This window comes from Rhinoraja longicauda, chromosome 10, assembly GCF_053455715.1.
Source record: "Rhinoraja longicauda isolate Sanriku21f chromosome 10, sRhiLon1.1, whole genome shotgun sequence".
NCBI lineage: Eukaryota > Metazoa > Chordata > Chondrichthyes > Rajiformes > Arhynchobatidae > Rhinoraja > Rhinoraja longicauda.
This window is the reverse complement of record NC_135962.1, coordinates 54655122-54676837: the sequence shown is the minus strand read 5'-3', so window position 1 is coordinate 54676837 and position 21716 is coordinate 54655122. Positions and strand designations below refer to the sequence as shown.

General features: G+C 43.1%; 1 protein-coding gene across 3 annotated transcripts in view; it reads right to left on the bottom strand.

Annotated features, from left to right (window-relative positions):
* The window catches only part of LOC144597470 (poly(A) polymerase type 3-like), a 51579-nt gene extending 32174 nt beyond the window's left edge, over positions 1 to 19405 (bottom strand). Inside the window, exons 1-7 of one of the 3 annotated variants that reach the window (XM_078406903.1) lie at positions 19108 to 19405; positions 7649 to 7819; positions 4539 to 4605; positions 1957 to 2038; positions 822 to 931; positions 685 to 738; positions 199 to 310 (exon numbers count right to left, since the gene is read on the bottom strand). In XM_078406903.1, the coding sequence (XP_078263029.1) occupies positions 199 to 310; positions 685 to 738; positions 822 to 931; positions 1957 to 2038; positions 4539 to 4605; positions 7649 to 7819; positions 19108 to 19115 (604 nt within the window). In that variant the 5' untranslated portion in view covers positions 19116 to 19405. Of the gene's footprint in view, positions 1 to 198; positions 311 to 684; positions 739 to 821; positions 932 to 1956; positions 2039 to 4538; positions 4606 to 7648; positions 7820 to 18491; positions 18675 to 19107 lie in introns of those variants that run through there. The other 2 variants (XM_078406904.1, XM_078406902.1) reach the window with 2 other exon arrangements.
* Between the last annotated feature and the right edge of the window lie 2311 nt (positions 19406 to 21716).

Below are 21716 nucleotides of genomic sequence, written 5' to 3'. Positions count from 1 at the left end.
ACAACCATCAAGATAGAGGGCACGTTTTGTTAAATTGGGACAACCCCAAAATTTCATTCAAGTATTTCACATTTTGGATAAAGTACAAACAGTGATTAATTCAAGAGTATGTTTCTCATTAACCCATTTTCACTCCAGAATAGCAAGGACACAGTTCCCTCCCAGATTCTGCAATGTGCATTAATCCAAGTTACTAACCATTAAGACTTCGAATACACCTCAAGTCTAGGTTTTTAAGGAGCACATCATCTCTAAGATCCAAATCTTCAGGGATTGTCTGAAGAGCCAATCTTGCAAACAAAATATCAATCTAAAACAACAACAAAAATTCTAAACTAGCTGGATACCAAAAATAGAAGACATTGAAAGATTTGCCTCAAAATGCATTTAACTAATACCCATACATTCAATTAGATTTATAATTGCTGGTATAAAATGCAGTAAAACTAAATTGCACAAGAATGGTTTTCTTATCAGGCTTTCATGCATCTTATTTGTATATGGAACTAATATTTACCAATGTATCAATAACAATAACAAGCACAGCGTTGAATTACTAAGTACAGCAGAATCACATTATCTTTGACTATGAGAAGTTTAACATTATCTTTTCAAAGTGAATTACCTTAAATAAAAATACCACAAATCTAACTGAAGCATGTAGTCACTTATTTATTAAAATACCTCTATACCATCAAAGGATAGTTTAATGACTGGTACAAATGCTTCTTCAACAGCCTGCAAAATAAATAGAGAGCCGTTAGTGTAACCAAATACAACAAGCATCAGACGTGCCAGGAATACAATATCACTGTACCCACCCGTAAATTTCTCACTTCATCTTGCTGTTTCAACTTTTCACAGAAGGATGAGAAGAAGTCAACTCTTTCAATATGACGAGGTGCAACACATAATGCATCAATATCAGCTCCTACGAGTAAAAAATGTGTTTTACTGAACACAACCAATGTTAATTGTCCAACTTCTTCCAGCTGTCTTCTGATTCACAGGCATTATTATTTAACTTCATCTAATTGTGGCAAGAAATCTTAAATTCTATCACTATTCCGTACTCTGTCATCAATATTATGTTGGGATTATTACAAATGATTGATAACAAGTTTAATTGACACCATGGGTATTATTACAAGGCAGAGTGGATACTCAGACACCTCAAAATACTTCCACCATCCAAGATATTCTCTGGTTCAATACAAGAAACCCCACTACTCAATTGGATGAAACGGCAGAAAAACATAAATGGGTAATGGGAAGTTATCAACAGGGTGAATCTTAACACTATGCTAATGAACCAATGGACTTAGCCCGCAGAAAGTCAAAATGAAGCACTCCCATTGCACTCGATTGGCATAATTTGAATGTGCCTGCATCTTTTTCTGCTATTCATCCAAGTTACTTACTCTGCAATTTTCCCACCAAAAAAAAACCAAGACTAGCAACACAGTGGTATACTATGGCAAATTCTCGCTTCAAATAGCATAGTGTGTTACCATAAACTTATGATCTTTCATTGCCATTGATTTAATATTTTAAAATTCTCTTTTTGTAAAAATGATAGGACCGAACCAAACCATATAGACCGCCCCTTTTTATTCTTTCCATCTTGTTCCACCTTCTATAAACAGGCAGTGATAGCCACAAGACGCTTCCTTTCCTCCACCACATTTTCTGTTTCTAAACTGGATTTTTGTTCTTACTCCAATACACCCAAGTCAGGTGCAACTCTGGAAAATCGGAAGTCATCAACAGGATGAATCTTAACTCTGTGCTAATGAACCAATTGACAGCCCGCAGAAAGTCAAAATGAAGCAGATTTATCTCTGGACTATCTATGTGAAAGACACAGGTATAGCAATTTTAAGCATCAAGAGGGTAACAATTTCCATCAAGTTACAAAATACATTTGGTATGAGAGAATATATTTGTACAACATACCTTTTGTATGCACTCCTAATCTGTACGAGCCAAAAGTAAAAATTTTCCCACCAACATTTTCTATTACGGATGGAGGAAGATTCTGTAAAATTATTTAATTGATTTTGTTAAAGCATTATCATTGATTTATATGTTCTGAAGAAAGAATAAGTATATTAATAGCACAGTTGAACAAGACGTTGAGGCCGCATTTAGGGCAGTGTGTTCAGATTTATGTTGTTAAGCTAGAAAACGTGCAGAGTAGATTTAGGGAGATGTTGCCAAAACTTGAGGAGCCGAACTATCGGGAGAGTTTGAGCAGACTAGGACTTTGTTTCGTGTAGCGCAGGAGGCCGAAGGGTGATCTTAGAAATCATGAACAGAATAGACAGGGTGAATGCAGAGTCTTTTGCCCAGAGTTGGAGAATTAAGATATAAAGGACATAGGTTTATGGTGAGAGGGGAAAGATTTAACAATCTCTAGTGGCGGCGCCTAACGGCTGCGGCTTGCTAGCAGTCTGTTCGTCTTTTTTCCTTTTTTTTTTTTGTTGTGTGTCGGTGTTGGGATGTTTTTTTTGGGGTTTTTTGCGTATGTGTGAGGGGTGGTGGTGTGGGTGAGGGGTGGTGGTGTGGGTGGGGGGTGGTGGTGTGGGTGGGGGAAACCTTTCTCTTTTAGGTCTCTTCCTCACGGCGCGGGGTGCGGCTCGGCCGCGGGGCCTTCCATCGCCCGGTGCGGCTCGGCCGCGGGGCCTAACATCGCCCGGTGCGGCTCGGCCGCGGGGCCTAACATCGCCCGGTGCGGCTCGGCCGCTGGACTTAACAGTGCCCGGTGCGGCTTGGCCGCGGGGCCTTCCATCGCCCGGTGCGGCTCGGCCGCGGGGCCTAACATCGCTGGTGCGGCTCGGCCGCTGGACTTAACAGTGCCCGGTGCGACTCGGCCGCTGGACTTAACATCGCCCAGCGCAGCTCGGCCGCGGGACTTTTCATCGCTGGTGCGGCTTGGCCGCTGGACTTAACAGTGCCCGGTGCGGCTCGGCCGCTGGACTTAACATCGCCCGGTGCGGCTCGGCCGCGGGGCCTAACATCGCCCGGCTCGGCCGCGGGACTTAGCTGCGCACGGCTCGGTCGCGGGGCCTTCCATCGCCCGGCTCGGCCGCGAGACGTTTCAGCGCCCGGTGCAACTCGGCCGCGGGGACTCCCATCCCCTTGCGGGGACTGCGCGGGTCGGTCGGGGACGAGCTGTCTGTCCGTGGGCGTGGGGAAGAGTGGAAGTTTTGTTGCCTCCATCACAGTGAGGGGGTGTTTGGAGTCACTGTGATGGATGTTTGTGTTGGGGTTATGTGTCTTGTGTTCTTTTTTGTGTGTGACTGCTATGTAGTTTCGTTCGGTACCTTGGTACCGAATGACAAATAAAGCTCTGTTGAACTGTTGTTGAACTGTTGAACTGAACCATCTGCCAGAAGAGGTAGTTGAGGCAGGTACTATAACATTTAAAAAACATAAAAGGTCTGAAGGGTCTCGACCCAAAATGTCACCCATTCCTTCTCTCCAGAAATGCTGCCTGGCCCGCTGAGTTACTCCAGCATTTTGTGTCTACCTTCGATTTAAACCAGCATCTGCAGTTCTTTCCTACATATTTAAAAGATATTTGTACAGGCACATGGATCAGAAAGATTGAGGGATATTGGCCAAACACAGGCAGGTGGGACTAACACGGATGAGAAATGCATAAGTTGGGTTGAGGGCCTGTATCTGTACTGTATAACAATGACTTTCTTCATCTGTGCCATCCCCAAGACTACTCTTCAATCGAAGGTAACAGCTTTTCAACAAAAAAATCCAGTCCCAGGATTATATTCTTTCTTCGTTGAGGAATGTGTAAAAACTCAAAAGTTATTTATTGTTCATGCTTCTTCAGATGACACAATCAAAGCCAGCGATTCAGGAGTCCATTTCCTCTCCTTCTGGACGACATTCTCGAGTTTAAGAACCTTGCATCGCAATCAATACTCAACCGTACCAACTCTGCTTTGTTCGCTTAAATTTTTTTTTTTTAATGGGTAATTTTTCCGAATTAATTGATTTTGTAAAAGCATTATAATTGATTTATATATTCTTCCATGAAGAAAGAATCAGCATGTTAAAAGCACATCAACCATTTTCACATCTCAAATGTTTTATAATTTCATGCAAAGTGATCACCAGCAAATGACTGATAACAAAAATATAGGTTAAGATGCTAAAACAAAATTTCAGTGTTCTTAAAGCAATAAAAAAATTAAATTCCATCTTAACAAGATGACAGGGCTAGGGTAAATGTCTCATCCTATGACGCATCACCTTCACTGGACTTGAATGTTGATCTAGATTTTCTGGAGGTTGTCTGAATCTTGATCAATAAGGAAGTAAGTTTGTTAAAGTGAAATTGCAAACAAATTGTTTTCTGATGAGAAAGCAAGCAATTGCTTCTGGAAATATAATAACAAGTCTGCATTCTCTCGCATATCTGTGTACTGAAGTGGATGTCCTTAATTGCTGCTGTACTGATTCTATGTTCAAATGGTAAATTAATGCAGGCATTCAAAAATTGAATGAAGTATTACCTTAATTTCACTGGTATCACGAATCCATTCTTTCACCAAGTTATTTAGCTTCCCCAGAATTGCAATTCTGCAACAGATGGAGGCAAATTAAAATGTCATCACGTTAGAAAAAAATAACATTCCCTGCCTTGTGGCGAATGATTTACTGCATATATATATATATATATATATATATATACACACACACACACACATACACGTGTGTATACATGGGGCTATAAGTGCAGTAAAGGGGATCCCAGAATTTAGAGCCTTGGTACCTGAAGATTCGGCTGCTAATGATGGAGCCCTAACATTAAGAGATCCAGAAGAAACTGCAAATGGAGGACTTTAAATATCTGATTTACAGAGGTGGAGAATATATACAAGTGAAAGCAAGAATGAGCCATTTTAACAGTTGCAATACAGCTTGTTATGCAACTCTCTGCCCAAGACAGCAAGAAATTGCAGAGTTGTGAATGCAGACCACCAGTCCATCAAAACAGCTTCCATCGATTTTATCTGAATGGTTCTTGGTCTCATGTACCAAGGCACAGTGAAATTCCTTTTTTTCCCCGCATACAGTTCAGCAAAAATCTAACTATGCATAGACACACCATACTTAGGTACTAGAGTGTTGGAATGAGAAATTTCACTGAGTACATGATCCAGCACCATGTCCCTGTATACTTAAAAGTAGAGTTCCGCCCCATTGCAGGCCGCATCCAATCCGCGTGCCCAGCCAGACCTAATCGAGTCAGTGACACCTAGACCCACGAAGGTGCTGACCCTTGCCTCACACGGCCATCATTTAACCTCTGTGCCCCTCCTGCAGCTCATCTCAGAACATCCAGATCAAACTCCAACAGCGCAGTAGGCAAGCCCCCAGCCTGCTCTCCGGCCCCGTTCTTTTCCTCCGTCGCCATCTATACTTAACACTGCCTTGGGAAAGCCCAACATAATCAAGGACCTCACACACAAGTAATTCTCTTTCTCCCCCCCCCCATGCAGAAGGTGCAAAAGATTGAAAGCACATACTGTATATCGAATAAAAGCTTCAACCAAACTGGTTTCAGACCACTGAAAGGACGTCTCACATTCTTGATGTCCCAATCTACCTTAGCTCAGCCCTCGTACCCTTTAAACAAAATCTGTGCTCTCTGTAGCTGCACTATTAACATTCTAGTCTATTTTCTTTGTTGCATTACTCGATGTACTCATGTATAGTATGATTTGCCTGCAGAGCACGCAAAACAGATTTTCCACTGTTTCTTGGTACACAACAATAATAAACCGATACCAGGTGCAGAGAAATGGGAAACCTCTACAAACATCTTTTCAATGGAGGGGAATGGATGCGAGGGTCTCGGGTATTAGTTCATTTAAAATTTTAATTGATTTGTTTTATACGTTAAAAGATTTTAAAATTTTACTAGACCAAGTGGACCCGTTGGGTCCAAACCTCTCCTGCATTGGTGCAGCACCCTCTCCTTCCCCACAACCTCTCCTTCCCCACAACCCCCCCTCCCCCACCCTCAAATTGTCGCGCTATCGTGTACTGTTTTGGCTGTAGTTCAGGAACAAACAAGAGTTTTAGTATATAGATGACTCTTTTGGAAAGTCTGCAAATCAGAAATATTTAAGTGTTTCTGATTGCAAGGAGTATGTGACAAGTTCTTCCACAAAGCATTCCCCACTGACACTTAAGACCTGCAGGGATCTTGTGTGTTTCAATCATCTCCTCTCACACGGCCAAAATCAAGTCCAATCTTTTCTTACAAGACAATTTATATATTCCACGTATTAAACTGCCAATTCTTCTCTGCGCTGCTTCAAATGTCAGTACAAAATGCCCAGTCCACAATACAGGACCTCAACGCGACCATTTCTCCATTGTAACTTTATTCAGAAATCCGCACCAAACATTGAGTTGTTACTGCCTGTCCAACAATAAGATATGTCATGATGGCCGAATCAGTAGATGTCCTAATTGCCCCCAATTGGAACTTGTGTTGTTCCACTCTGTGCAAACACATTTGGCTATCTTACATCAAGAAACAGAACATTTTATCTGATGGAGAATCAAACATTAAAGAAGCAAATACCTTTTCTTTGGCAAAGTTATTAAGGCAATCCAACTGGAATTTTGAAATTCTGAGAAATGATAAACACCTAATTGACCTAACTAATTTAAAGTTAGTTAAAAAGTAGTTTCACTTCAAATCTAACATTTACAAGCGTTGCACATTTTAGCAAATCCAACATTATTCACCATAGTTGATCCCTCAAATATTCTGATGAACAGAGCTCTCTACAGAGAAGATATTCAATCTGCAGTCAAGGTCTTAGACCCAAGGACAATGAAGGAACAATGACAACAAAGGAAGAATGACAACATCCAGATCAAGACTGAGACTTGGCAGCTATGCAGCTTTTAGCATTCCGTTTGATAAACTTAAAAGTACTATTAAGGACTTTGCAAGTTGATGCAATAGATCATGTCTATGAAGATAAATCTAGCCACACTGCATATGTTGGAATATGTATTAATCAATAATCTTCATTTAGTTCCAAAAATAACAGGGTATGACATGGTAGTTTTGATGCTATATAAAAAAACTGGATATATTGCCCCAAAAAAGGACAATATGTGGCTTATAAAATTGAAGCGAGTGGCTCGTCTTGTTAAATTTGATGTACATTGCTTCTTATGCACAGAAGCTGATATTTATAATTTGATATCCTATAACTCAGCTAGGGTAAATTAGTACTAAGCTAGGAAAAATGGGAACACAAGCAGTGTGATATCTTCTCAGCAGTCTACGTGGCACAAAGCAGAACATCCTCAAAGACATTATATGGCCCACGAGTCTCTCTTTTCCACGTAATGCCCAAATCCCAAAATAGATGATTAACCATCACATCTGTGAGTAGACATTGATTATAGCTCTGGGCCAAAGTTTTTGAGAAGGAGTTGGACCTTTTATATGATCTGCAAACAAATATACAATGGCTTAAACAATTTAATGATCAAACTAATTGAAAATGTGGATTGAAGCATTTCGGAAAGTAAAGACTCCATGAAATATTGAAATGTAGCTGAAGTTGCCTTAATAACCGAAGATATATACCTGTGTTGCAACTCCTCCTCCTCTTCAAAAACTCCATAAGGGTTTAGTGCCTCAATAAGTTTCTGGGTAAGCACATAATCATTTTCTTTTGGCAAAGCCAAGCTAATTGAAGATGTAATACCATAGTGCTTTGGGGATTGGGTTTGCAGAGATCCTTGATTTGCAGAAGGGCTGTGGAACAAAACAATAAAAATATCAAGGTATTGTAATTAATTACTTACTGCTTCCAATACAATTTCAGAATTTAATTCTTATTAATGATAACTGGGAACCTCAAAATGACTTAATTTGTTTAACCAATGAAAGCAAGTATTTAAGCATTGAATGTCATCAGTTCACAATTAAACAGACACAAAAGCACTGAAGACATCATATGCGCTCCTCAAACTGGAATTGGTACCCTAACCATTACTCATGGAGAATAATGCAAAATATCATTGACTCCAGAGAGAAACACCTTAAAAGGGTACAAAAGAATAGATAGATACAAAATGCTGGAGTACCTCAGCGGGTCAGGCAGCATCTCTGGAGAAAAGGAAAAGGTGCCATTAAAATCTTCATTTGAGCATGAAATAATCTATTCAGCAGGGAGAGCCAAAAATACCTTTAAAAATACAGGTAAATCTGACACAAGAGACTGCAGATGTTTGGAACATTGAGGGAAGAAAACAAGCTGCTGGATAGTCAACTATCCCTTTGCCTCCACAGCTGCTGCCTGGACCACTGCGTTCCTCTAGAAACAGGTTTTTTTGTTACAGATAAATTTATTGGAGTCTTGTGGAAGAAATATGATTTTGGAATCAGCCTCCAAATTTGTAAATTTGAAATGTTGGCGAGAAAATTACTTTGCCTAAAACAAAATCAGCTGAACTTAATGTTCTAAAAACTGCGACTATGGATACAAGAAGACAGCCTAAGACCGACAAAAATAGCATATTATAAAATGGGAGTACATTACCTAATTATCTCTTGTGGTCAAAATATACTAAGTAAATAATTATAGCTAGCAATATTGAACAGAGTTATGAAGGACTGCACTGAACAAGATGAGCACAATTAAAACTTGTTGATGAATTATCATTCAGGACAACCGCAAGCAAAATATCCAGTGTAGCCAACTGAAACCAAAAATTGATTACCTTTAGCAAAGCTTTAAATATATATTTTAATTATATTGAATGTTTTACAGCTAAATACACAGTACTACCGTGTGGAGATTACATACCAACATTTGAAAACCATTGAATCAGGTTCGATGCGAGGCAGTCAAGTAACTCAGGGACAGAATAGACAATAAACAATAGGTGCAGGAGGAGGCCATTCGGCCCTTCAAGCCAGCACCGCCATTCAATGTGAACATGGCTGATCATTCTCAATCAGTACCCCGTTCCTGCCTTCTCCCCATACCCCCTGACTCCGCTATCCTTAAGAATGAAATGAAAACAGAAGGGAAAAAAACAGCAGAACCACAGAAATAAAAACAGGAAAAGCTAAAGCACCTGCGCCAATGAAGAATCAGAGACCTAAAGTATTAACCTTTTCTCTTTCTACACATGGTGCCTGACTTGCTGACTTTGTTTTATTTCAGATTTCCAGCAATTGTTTTTTTTTTTTTTAAAGCACAATTATATATTACCAGAAGATAGACACAAAAAGCTGGAGTAACTCAGCAGGACAGGCAGCATCTCTGGAGAGAAGGAATGGGTGACATTTCGGGTCAAGACCCTTCTTCAGATTGGTTAGGGATAAGGGAAACGAGATATAGACGAGAGATATGAACATTGACATAGCTAACTTTAGATAGCTCCTCTGTCCATCTCTTCCCCTCCCCCTTCCCAGTTCTCCCACTGTCTTCCTGTCTCCACCTATATCCTTTCTTTGTCCCATCCCACCTGACATCAGTCTGAAGGGTCTCAACCCGAGACGTCACCCATTCCTTCTCTCCAGAGATGCTGTCTGACCTTCTAAGTTACTCTAGCCTTTTGTGATACCTTCGAGAGATATAGACGATGATGTAGAGAGATAAAGAATGAATGAAAGATATGCAAAAAAGTAACGATGATAAAGAAAACAGGCCATTGTCAGCTGTTTGTTGGGTGAAAACGAGAAGCTAGTGCGACTTGAGTGGGGGAGGGATAGAGAGAGGGAATGCCGGGGTTACTTAAATTTAAAGAAATCAATATTCATACCACTGGGCTATAAGCTGCCAAAGCGAAATATGAGATGCTGTTCCTCCAAATTGCGTTTAGCCTCACTCTGACAATGGGGGAGACCTAGGACAGAAAGGTCTGTGTGGGAATGGGAGGAGAATTAAAGTGTTCTGCAACCGGGACATCAGGTAGGTTCAGGCGGACTGAGCAAAGGTGTTCAGCGAAACAATCACCCAGTCTACATTTGGTTTCGCCAATATATAAGAGTCCACATCTTGAACAACGGATACAGTAGAGGTTGTTGTAGGGGAGTGAACCTCTGCCTAACCTGAAAGGACTGTTTGGGGCCCTGGGCAGAGTCGAGGGAGAAGGTATAGGGACAGGTGTTGCAACTTCTGCGGTTGCAGGGAATTGGAAAGGGGTGGAGATGGGAAGATGCGACTAGTGTTGGAATCCCATTGGAGGTGGCGAAAATTTCGGAGGATGTTGTATTGTATGCGACGGCTGATGGGGTGAAAGGCAAGGACTAGGGGGGACTGTCTCTGTTGCGACTAGGGGGAGGGGGAGCAAGGGAAGAGAACTGAGAAGGCATGAGTGAGGGCCTCCTATACACTACTAGATTTGTGTATGGAAAAATAGATTTAAAATTTTTTGTTTTGCAATACAATCTGGTATGGACTGATCATTGAAACATTCAGCAGTTATTCCCCGACGACAACAAAACTGAAGACTATTACATGAAAACATCTTGTGCAGTTTATAGAAAGCACAGCTTCAAATTGTGGCACAGAAACATTAATGAATAATCCTACCTCAGTCACTATCCTAAAAGCTCTCATCCTGTTCCTGGTCAAATTTGTTACCCATATCCTTCAAATTTTTAACCTTTTGGCTGCCCAGTTTCTTATTAGTTAAAAGCATATTAAATATTTATTTCATGGACTAATCACAAGAAAAGGTTCTTGCAAAGGTTAAATAATCTTAGGTTTTACTTGACAAAAGATTAATATTTTTGGCGAGTTTCACAATGACTGCAAGCTCTCAGTAAATGATACATAAGTGATACCCCAATCATTGCCAGCTCACTATAGAAACGTGTAATTTCAACCAGTCTCCCGCTTCTATTTCATTTGCAATAATTGGATTAATTGAATTCACGGTCAAATTTCCATTCCTTCCACTTCAACGAAGGAAATCACTCCCGTTTGGTGATATGCTGCATGACTAACACTTTCTTCATCTGCTTCTTCCCCAACACATCTCCCTTCAATCAAAGGTAAACAATACTCAGATTTTAAGGTGAAAAAATCCACAGTTCACAGGATTATATACTTTCCTTACTGAGGAACTTCAGATTGTTCCTGTCCCTCTCTTTCCCCTACCCCTTCCCAGTTCTCCCACTGTCTTCCTGTCTCCAACTACATCCTATCTTTGTCCCGTCTCCCTCCCGACATCAGTCTGAAGAAGGGTATCGACCTGAAACATCACCCATTCCTTCTCTCCTGAGATGCTGCCTGCCCCGCTGAGTTATTCCAGCATTTTGTGATACCTTCGATTTGTACCGGCATCTGCTGTTATTTTCCTACATAAATTAGTTGGATAAAGAAATCAAAGATTTGGTTGCTAAATTTGCTGCTGGCAGAGACAGGTGGGATGTAGATGGTTGAATGGGTAAAGATCTCGAATAGAATGAGGAAACTCTTCATTTGGGCAGAAAAATAAAGCATATTACCCAAATGGTGAGAAATCCCAAAGCTAAGACATGGAGAGGAACCAAATGTCCAAGTGAATGACTTGCAAGAGGGCAATGTGCAAGTACAGCATCTAATTTGGAAGCTAACAGAATGTAATCTTTTATTGTTAGTGGAATTGAGCACAGAAGTAGAAGTTGGTGATTTGGTTAGTTCAGAATATTACTTTCCAATTTGAAGATGGGTGTCAATGTATTTGAAGCAGTTCAGAGATGGCTTACTAGACTAATTTCCAGCTACTGAACGTATTTACAACATCTGCAGTTTTATTTAATTTTCATTTACTAAATGAACACTTGGAAAGTGGAGGGTGCCCATCAGGCAATCTATTGGAGTTTCGATAATATGGTACCCCATTGAAGTATTAGATCCTACAGGCTCTTGACATTATGGATGTGGAGGATATTTCCTGCGAGAATCGAGAGCTTGGGGTTACTATTTTTAAATAACAAACTATCCTTTAATTCACAAAATGCTGGAGTAACTCAGCAGGTCAGGCAGCATCTCAGGAGAGAAGGAATGGGTGACGTTTCGGGTCGAGACCCTTCTTCAGACTGATGTCAGGAGGGTGGGACAAAGAAAGGATATAGGTGGAGACAGGAAGATAGAGGGAGATCTGGGAAGGAGGGGAAGAGAGGGACAGAGGAACTATCTAAAGTTGGAGAAGTCGATGTTCATACCACTGGGCTGCAAACTGCCCAGGCGAAATACGAGGTGCTGTTCCTCCAATTTCCGGTGGGCCTCACTATGGCACTGGAGGAGGCCCATGACAGAAAGGTCAGACTGGGAACGGGAGGGGGAGTTGAAGTGCTCGGCCACCGGGAGATCAGTTTGGTGACCTCATATTTCACCTGGGCAGTTTGCAGCCCAGTGGTATGAACATCGACTTCTCCAACTTTAGATAGTTCCTCTGTCCCTCCCTTCCCCTCCTCCTTCCCAGATCTCCCTCTATCTTCCTGTCTCCACCTATTTCCTTCCTTTGTCCCGCCCCCCTGACATCAGTCTGAAGGGTCTCGACCCGAAACATCACCCATTCTTTCTCTCCCGAGATGCTGCCTGACCTGCTGAGTTACTCCAGCATTTTGTGAATAAATCGATTTGTACCAGCATCTGCAGTTATTTTCTTAGACCATCCTTTAAGATACAAATGAGGTTACATTTCTCTCAGTGAGCTGCAAGTCCTTGAAACACTTTCTCAAAGGGCAGTCTAAATATTTTTTTACAGTAGAGATATTTAAATACTTGATAAGGTGCTGAATTGTTACTGCAGAATGTAAAATTGAGGTTACAATCATATCACAACCTTATTAAACTCCAAAACAAACTCAAGGGGTCGAGCAACCTACATGTAATTTGTGTGTTAGCAACATCAGGGTGCCATATGCAGATCCAAATTGAAATAGTTTAAAAGATTTCCTTTTCTTTTCCCCATTCCTGCTGGATTATGGACCCATCTGTTTCTTGTTCATTTTTCTTTGGCAATCTGGATAAGAGGTCCTGGCAGCCAATTCCAGCATCATATCCAAACTCAACTTTTCTCAATGGTCAACTGCGGGGTTGACAATTAGCCGTATTGTACAGGAGCTTCGGCCGCCCCAACGGATGGTTTGACTGCCCTGACCGCGGGAGAATAAAGAGGAAGAAGTTTGGACTTTTTTGCCTTCCATCAGAGAGGAATCCGCTGTGGTGAATGTTTATGTTAACCTTTACAGTCGTTGTGACTTGTTGCTTTTTTTCATATGGCTGTATGGTAATTCACATATCACTGTACCTTAATTGGTACACGTGACAATAAAAGACCTTTGAATCCACGAACATAGTCCTTCCCAACCAATCGCTACCTTTTCATCCTGACTAATGTTTAGTTTAAACTTGGAGATGCAGCTGGAAACAGACCACTTAATGCAGAGGGTTCTGATTTTTTTGGAATTCACTTCCCAGATGGGTGCCGGATGCTGCACATAAATAATATTGTACAAAAGGGAGACACAAAATGCAGTAGTAACTCAATGGGACAGGCAGCATCTCTGGAGAGAAGGAATGGGTGACATTTCTTCAGACTGATGTGGGCGGTACAGAGATAAAGTGTAGTCAGAGACAATAAGACTGGTCGGAGAACTGGGAAGGGGAGGGGATGGAGAGAGAGGGAAAGCAAGGGCTACTTGAAGTTAGAGAAGTCGAAAGGGAAGTGCATTTGAAGTAGCAAATTGGCGAGGAAGTAAAAGGTCAGCCAGGATCAATCTGATTGGTGGAGCAGACATGAAGAGACTAATTACACACTCCTGCTATTTCTAATGATCTTCAGCAAATATCCACAATTCTGACTTGATGATACAGATTACTGAAAAAAATGGTTGGGTCTGGGACACAGCCCTCAGAAACACCCAAGATGCCCTGAGGAATGAATGACCAAAGCCAGCAAATAACTACCTTTAACAAAACACAAAATGATGGGGAAATTCAACGAGTCGGGCAGCACCTGGGAAGAGAATTGGTAGGCAATGTTTCAGGTCGAGACTTTGAGTGAGGAACCAGTTTTCCTACTCCATTTCCATAAGTTCAAAGCCTATATTCTCTCCATCAATAACCTGGACCCATCAACCACACCAACACATGAAATAGGCCTAGGTCACTCAGCCCCTCCAGCCTAGTCTGCCATTCAAACTCATACTTCTGTGCTCAACCTCAAATCTTCCTTTGCGTCAAATACCAATAGCCCTGAAACACCTGATCTTTCAAAAATTTATTTTGCTCCACTTAAAATTGCCTAGCTTTCACAATTCTCTCAGGAACAGAATTCCAGAGATTCAGCTCTCATGAGAAGAAATGTCTACATACTTTTGTTTTAAGTAACGAGCCCCTTATCTTGAAACCATGTTCTCATTTGAAATTCTCCCAATGATACAAACATCTCGACATCTACCCTGTTACATCCCCTTGGCTCCTTACAACTTCCAATGAGATCACCTTTAATTCTTTTAAACTCCAAAGATTATAGACGCAGCCTTTTTAAATAAGTGATAGGGAGTAGAATTAGGCCATTCGGCCCATCATGTCTACTCCGCCATTCAATCATGGCTGATCTGTCTCTCCCTCTTCTCCTGCCTTCTCCCCATAACTCGACACCTGTACTAAGCAAGAAACTATCTATCTCTGCCTTGCTGGAAAGGGCAATCCTTTCATCTCAGGATTTAGTCTTGCAAATGTCCTTTGGATTGCCTCCAATGTCATCTCCAGGGAAAGGAGACCAAAATTGTGTGGAGTATTCCAGGTGTAGTCTCACCAACAACATGTACAATTGTAACAAAGCATTCCTATCGCTCCAGCCTCATCTCAAATTCTACTGCCTTATTTCTAAAACCACAATTCATGTGCTCCCAAATTTATAACAAGAGATTTAAAAGAATTTCATCTTCAAATGGCTTCATCCACCCCAAACTCTGCAGCCTCCCAGTTTACGTGCCCTGGGTTTCCCCAAAGTTGATTCCTGAAATCCACTACAGTCATCCCTTGTTTGACCCTCTTTCTAACTTCTATTTTCTAATTTCATAGTGGACAAAATCTGTTGCAAGCGAGGCGCCGATTCATATTGGGCAGGTCAGGCCAAGTACTAGGCCTTGGGCTGTGAGATTTTTACAATCTCTTTCAGGAAACATTGGCGTTTTATGTGGTTAAGAATTCCAGGATTGAAAACAGTTAAGCAGCCTCATAAAATTGAGACTTACTGAGTGTCTGATGGTTAACCTCCGCAAGCAGAATATCAGAAACCCAGTCAGGAGGAATGGAGAGGCACCGCAGATCGAGACCCAGGACCAGTGAATGAGTCGGTTCTTGGTGTGTGTGTGTGCGCGTGTGTGTGGGGTGGGGGGGGGGGGGGGGGGGGAGAGGGAGGGGGGAGAGGGAGGGGGGTGGATGGATAAAAATGGGCTGAAAGGATTCCCTCTTCATGACTGATGGAACAATTGGTCGGCCTGAACACCCCATTCACGTTTGGAAACAAATATTTTCGGCTTGCTTCCAGTTTGATGAACCTGAGCTGGCTGATCATTTTTTAATGTTAAAGTTGCCAGGTGGCACCTCGCCTCTCGAGCAGGAAGTGACAAGAGATAATGCTGGGATCTGGGGCTTGATGAATCAGGAGATTCATGTCATAAACCTGCTACATCCCAGCACTAGAGACTCGGGTGCGATCCGGAACTTGGACAGTCTGTGTGCTGCTGTGGTTTCCTCCCACATCCCAAAGACCCGCGTGCTTGGAGGCCGACTACTATGGTTATTTGGTTATAGTGGACAATTGTCAATAACAGAAACAGAAAGGTCAGGCAGAGTCCTGGCAGGAAAATGGGCAGACAACATATCGTCAGATCAGGATCCTTCTTTAGACTTATGGGTTCCACCAGCAGTTTTTTTTTTTGTTGCTAAAGGCACAATGTTTACTCAACTGACTGGTTTTGAATTGACAAGACCCAGTAAGAAATTTACTATCATGGCTGCCCCAACAGCATTAAAGAATTATACAAGACAGAAAGAGGGAGGTTATTCTGCTCATCATGTCTGGATGAGGCTTCAATAGAAAATACTAGAATCCTTCCTCCAAAGGAAAGTAAATTACTTCTACGAAGTCCCTTCCCAATGATCTTTCCAAAAGTTCATAGAGAACCTGCTTCCACTGCTCTTTGAAACTCTGCATTTTAGAATATGACGATTTGCCCATGAAAGTGCATTTTGTCATGTCACTTCCAGTTCTTTTTCAATTATCCTTGCCTGTACTGTCCATTTACTCAACCTCTGCCACTCAAGTTATCCTATGCACTGTGCTCACTTTCACAGGCAACATTCTTCCTAACATGTGGTTACCAGAACTAAACAATAATCCTACACAGACTTAACCAGAGTTTAATCCAGACTTAGCACAAATGCACTCTACGGATCTGATAATAAACACAAGGATCCAAACTGCCCAGGCGAAATATGAGGTGCTGCTCCTGCAATTTCCGGCGGGCCTCACTATGGCACTGGAGGAGGCCCATGACAGAGAGGTCAGACTGGGAATGGGAGGGGGAGTTAAAGTGCTGGGCCACCGGGAGATCAGTTGCGTTAATGCGGACCGAGCGCAGGTGTTCAGCGAAGCGATCGCCGAGCCTGCGCTTGGTTTCGCCGATATAGATAAGTTGACATCTAGAGCAGCGGATGCAATAGATGAGGTTGGAGGAGGTGCAGGTGAACCTCTGTCTCACCTGGAAAGAATGTTTGGGTCCTTTGATGGAGTTGAGGGGGGAGGTAAAGGGACAGGTGTTGCATCTCGTGCGGTTGCAAGGGAAAGTGCCCGGGGTTAGGGTGGTTTGGGTAGGAAGGGACGAGTGGACCAGGGAGTTGCGGAGGGAACGGTCTCTGCGGAACGCAGAGAGGGGAGGGGATGGGAAGATATGGCCAGTGGTGGGGTCCTGTTGTAGGTGACGGAAATGTTGGTGGATAATATGTTGGATCCGCTGGCTGGTGGGGTGGAAGGTGAGAAGAGGGGGATCCTGTCCTTGTTGCGAGTGTGGGGATGGGGAGCAAGAGCGGAGCTGTGGGATGTAGAAGAGACCCTAGTGAGAGCCTCATCTATAATGGAGGAGGGGAAGCCCCGTTTTCTGAAAAACGAGGACATCTCGGAAGCCCTAGTGTGAAACACCTCATCCCGGGCGCAGATGCGGCGTAGACGGAGGAATTGGGAGTAGGGGATAGACTTTTTGCAGGGGACCGGGTGGGAAGAAGTGTAGTCCAGATAGCTGTGCGAGTCGGTGGGCTTGTAATAAATGTCCGTCACTAGTTTTTCTCCTGTGATGGAGATGGTGAGGTCCAGAAACGGGGAGATGTCAGAGATAGTCCAGGTATATTTAAGGGCAGGATGGAAATTGGAGGTGAAGTGTATAAAGTCAGTGAGTTCTGCATGGGTGTAAGAGGTAGCACCAATGCAGTCGTCGATGTAGCGGAGGTAGAGTTCGGGGATGGGGCCAGTGTACGTCTGGAACAGGGATTGTTCGACGTACCCAACAAAGAGGCAGGCGTAGCTAGGGCCCATGCGAGTGCCCATAGCCACGCCTCTGGTTTGGAGGAAGTGGGAGGAGTCAAAGGAGAAGTTGTTGAGGGTAAGAACCAGCTCTGCTAGGCGGAGGAGAGTGTTGGTCGATGGGGATAGATCATGTAGATAGATCATTGTTAGCTAGGAGAGGGTAACAACAAAGCAGAGATAAAATGTAAACGAGGACAGTCAGACTTGTCAGAGAACTGGACAGTTCCATTTAAAACTGAGGTGAGAAGAAAAAAAATTCACCCAGAGAGTTGTGAATCTGTGGATTTCTCTGCCACAGAGGGCAATGGAGGCCAAATCACTGGATGGATTTAAGAGAGTTAGATAGAGCTCGAGGGGCTAGTGGAATCAAGGGATATGGGGAGCAGGCAGGCACGGGTTATTGATTGGGGACGATGAGCCATGATCACAATGAATGGCGGTGCTCGCTCGAAGGGCCTAATGGCCTACTCCTGCACCTGTTTTCCGTTTCTATGTTTTCTATTAACTGGGAAGGGGGAGGGATGGAGAGAGTGGGAAGCAAGGGTTATTTGAAGTTAGAGAAGTCAATATTCATTCCTTCTCTCCAGATATGCTGACTGTCCCGCTGAGTTACTCCAGCTTTTTGTGTTTATCTTTGGTTTAAACCAGCATCTGCAGTTCCTTATTACACAAAGTGTTTAGTCATCTTCACAACATTGGGAAAACTGGCAATTAAAGTCAACATTCTTTACACTTTACACTTGGTTTGATTTGAGTGGGGGGGGGGGGGGGGCTAAAAAGGAGCACATCTGCAACAGTTTGGCTTTTTTCAAACAGGTATCGTTTTTGGACAATTAAAGTTTAAGTGTAGCAAACAAGAGTTGGCACGAGTAGAGATTCACACATACCTAAAAGTACTTCGGAGGTGAGGACCCTCCACAAGCAGAGCCCCCCAGTCATTAAAAAGATCACACAAAATAAAAATACATGGCATGTGAGGACCCATCATAAGCAAGAGTGTTGGTCATTTAAAAACACACACCAATAAAAATACATGGCATGAGAGAACCTTCCACAAGCAGAGCGCCGCAGTAATTTTAAAAGCACACACACCACTAAAAATACATGGCATGTGAAGTCCCTTCACAAGCAGAGCGCCCCAGTCATTTAAACGCACACATAAAAATACATGGCGTGCGAGGACCCATCACACGCAGAGGGCCCCAGTGGTGTAAAACACCTTGTGGAGAGGGCCGTAAAGTGGAGGCCGCCACCGTCCAGAGGAAGGCTCCGAGGGCAGACTACAATCAAAATATCGCTCTAGCAGCCCGGTTACCACAACACTTATTCCCCTCACACAACGACCGCATGTAAACTCCAGTCACACACTGTGAAGAGATTAGGGGCTGTGAAGGCCGAGGGCTGGAGGCCGCGGTGGGCGGTGGAGCCCGTGTGTGGCGACAGGAAGGCAGCCGGCGTGGCGTCGACCTTGCCCAGGCCCTCCCTCCCTCCAGCCCTACTTACTATGGCATGGCTCTCTGATCCAGTGCCCCGTCCCCCTAACGGTCTCCCCGCTTCATTCTCATCTGGCGCCCGAAATCGTTCCTTTCCCCCGCTCCCTTCCCCCTTCAGCTTCAAACAACAACCAGAGGGGGAAATAAAAATCGCCCTCAACGGGCCCGTTTTGTTCCACGGGTCCTCCGTTTGCTTCGCCGCCCTTCAGCTCGCTTCCTTTGCGTGGGTTTTTTTTCCTTCTATCTCCTTCTTTTATAACAAAGCGCACGGTCCCAACATGGCGGCGTACGCCGGACGAAAACAACAACCCCGCGGCGGGCAGCGCCAGCCAGCTCGACGTGACGCCGTCTCATGCGACGTGACGTGATGACGTCTCACGCGACGGGATGACGTGTTGCTCGCACGCACCGGCGTCCTCACGTCTCCTCAACCCCCGGACGCGCACGAAAGTGCTGAGTCAGCACATCTATCCACATGGACAATAGACAATAGGTGCAGGAGGAGGCCATTCGGCCCCTCGAGCCAGCACCGCCATTCAATGTAATCATGGCTGATCATTCTCAATCAGTACCCCGTTCCTGCCTTCTCCCCATACCCCCTGACTCCACTATCCTTAAGAGCTCTATCTAGCTCTCTCTTGAATGCATTCAGAGAATTGGCCTCCACTGCCTTCTGAGGCAGAGAATTCCACAGATTCATAACTCTCTGACTGAAAAAGTTTTTCCTTGTCTCCGATCTAAATGGCCTACCCCTTATTCTTAAACTGTGGCCCCTTGGTTCTGGACTCCCCCAACATTGGGAACATGTTTCCTGCCTCTAACTTGTCCAACCCCTTAATAATCTTATATGTTTCGATAAGATCCCCTCTCCTTCTAAATTCCAGTGTATACAAGCCTAGTCTTCATCCCCACCGCGCATGCTCGATGGTCTATTACACTCCATTACACTACTCGATGGTCTATTGACACTCTATTGTCCCATGGAAACATAAAAGGTATCAAAAATCCTGGAGTAACTCAGCGGGTCAAGCAGCATCTCTGGAGAGAAGGAATGGATGACGTTACGGGTCGAGACCCTTCCTCAGACTGACAACATAAAAGATAGGTGCAGGAGCAGGCCATTCAGCCCTTCGAGCCAGCATAATCATGGCTGATCATCCAAAATCAGGGAAAACAACCCCAGTCTGCTCAGTCTCTCCTCATAGCCGAGGCCCTTCATCCCTGGCAGCATCCTGGTGAATCTCCTCTGCACCCTCTCCAAAGCTATCACATCCTTTCTATAATTTGTTTAGATGTCAATTAATGTACATTTGTCCCATTTCCAAATAAATTATTAAATAAATATATAAATAAATCTATGACCTACATCATTTTATAAACATTTGTAATGTCACTCCTAAGCCTCCTTCACTCCAGGAAAAACAATGCTAGCCTATCCAATTGCTCCTTTCAACACCATCTCTCCAGTCTTTCTGCATTTCCTCTGCCTTTCCTCTGCATTTCCTCTGCATTTCCTCCGCTATACTTCCCATAGCGTGGTGACCATTACTCCAAGTGTGGCCTAACCAACCATTTGTGCAACTGCAGCATGATGTCCCAAGTCTCTACAGAAGACTGAATTGTGGACCGTGTTGACGCCATGAATGGAAGGAAATGCAACTTTTTTAAAAATCACTTTTACCTAACAACAATCAGTGAAGTTGTTGGTAATTAGGAGGGTTCATCCAACCTCTGGGTGGTTTTGACTTTAATTTGAAAGAATAGGCAATGTCCTAAGATACGTGTGCTCCACAGCAAGTTAAAACAAATAATTTGCAGTGTTGATTTGACCCCTTTGCTTCCACCCAGATATCTACATCCAGTTCAGTACATAAGGCTAATTAAACATCACCAAGGACAAGACCTTGGGAGCTAATCTGAATCCTGGCACTTTAGCAAGGGACGATTCTGTACTGAATACAGCTTTCATTTCGATTCTGTACTGAATGTGCTCAGTACATGGTATAATGGACTTCAACGTAACAAACAAGTAAATGCAGTAACCACATGAGCATAGCACATTTTTCGATAAATAAATACATTTAGCTGAACTACCTTCCTTGTCTTGAAGTGCCTACTGAAATATGAGAAACAAACTATTCTCTACCTGGGAATGGCAGAGTCGCAGATTAGTTTATGTACAAAACATAATTTATTCCACAGAAATTTCTGTTGGCTTGGGAAACCTTTGCAAAGGCAGAAGTTGTTTGCTGTCCAGCGATATTCACTTGGTCTTTAATGTTTAACCTCAGGTATTTCTGTGGATTGCGATTTTAACAGATCTCTCTGTTCAGCTAATCGCTATGTTATCTTGACACAAAGAAGTTTAAAAAGGTGGACTTTTTGTATATTATGTAGCAATATATGCTCTTTCTAATAACTGTTTAAACATATTTATTGTATACATATTTTAGAGCTGAAATTCAGGTAAACTTGTCTTAAGCTGGTGCATGCATTTAAGGATACAGTTGAATAAAGTGTTATCAACACATGTGCAATGTGTTTAGTTTAGTTTAGAGATACAACATGGAGAGGGTAGAGGCAAACAGCTCACACACCAGCCAAATTGTGTTCTCTCCA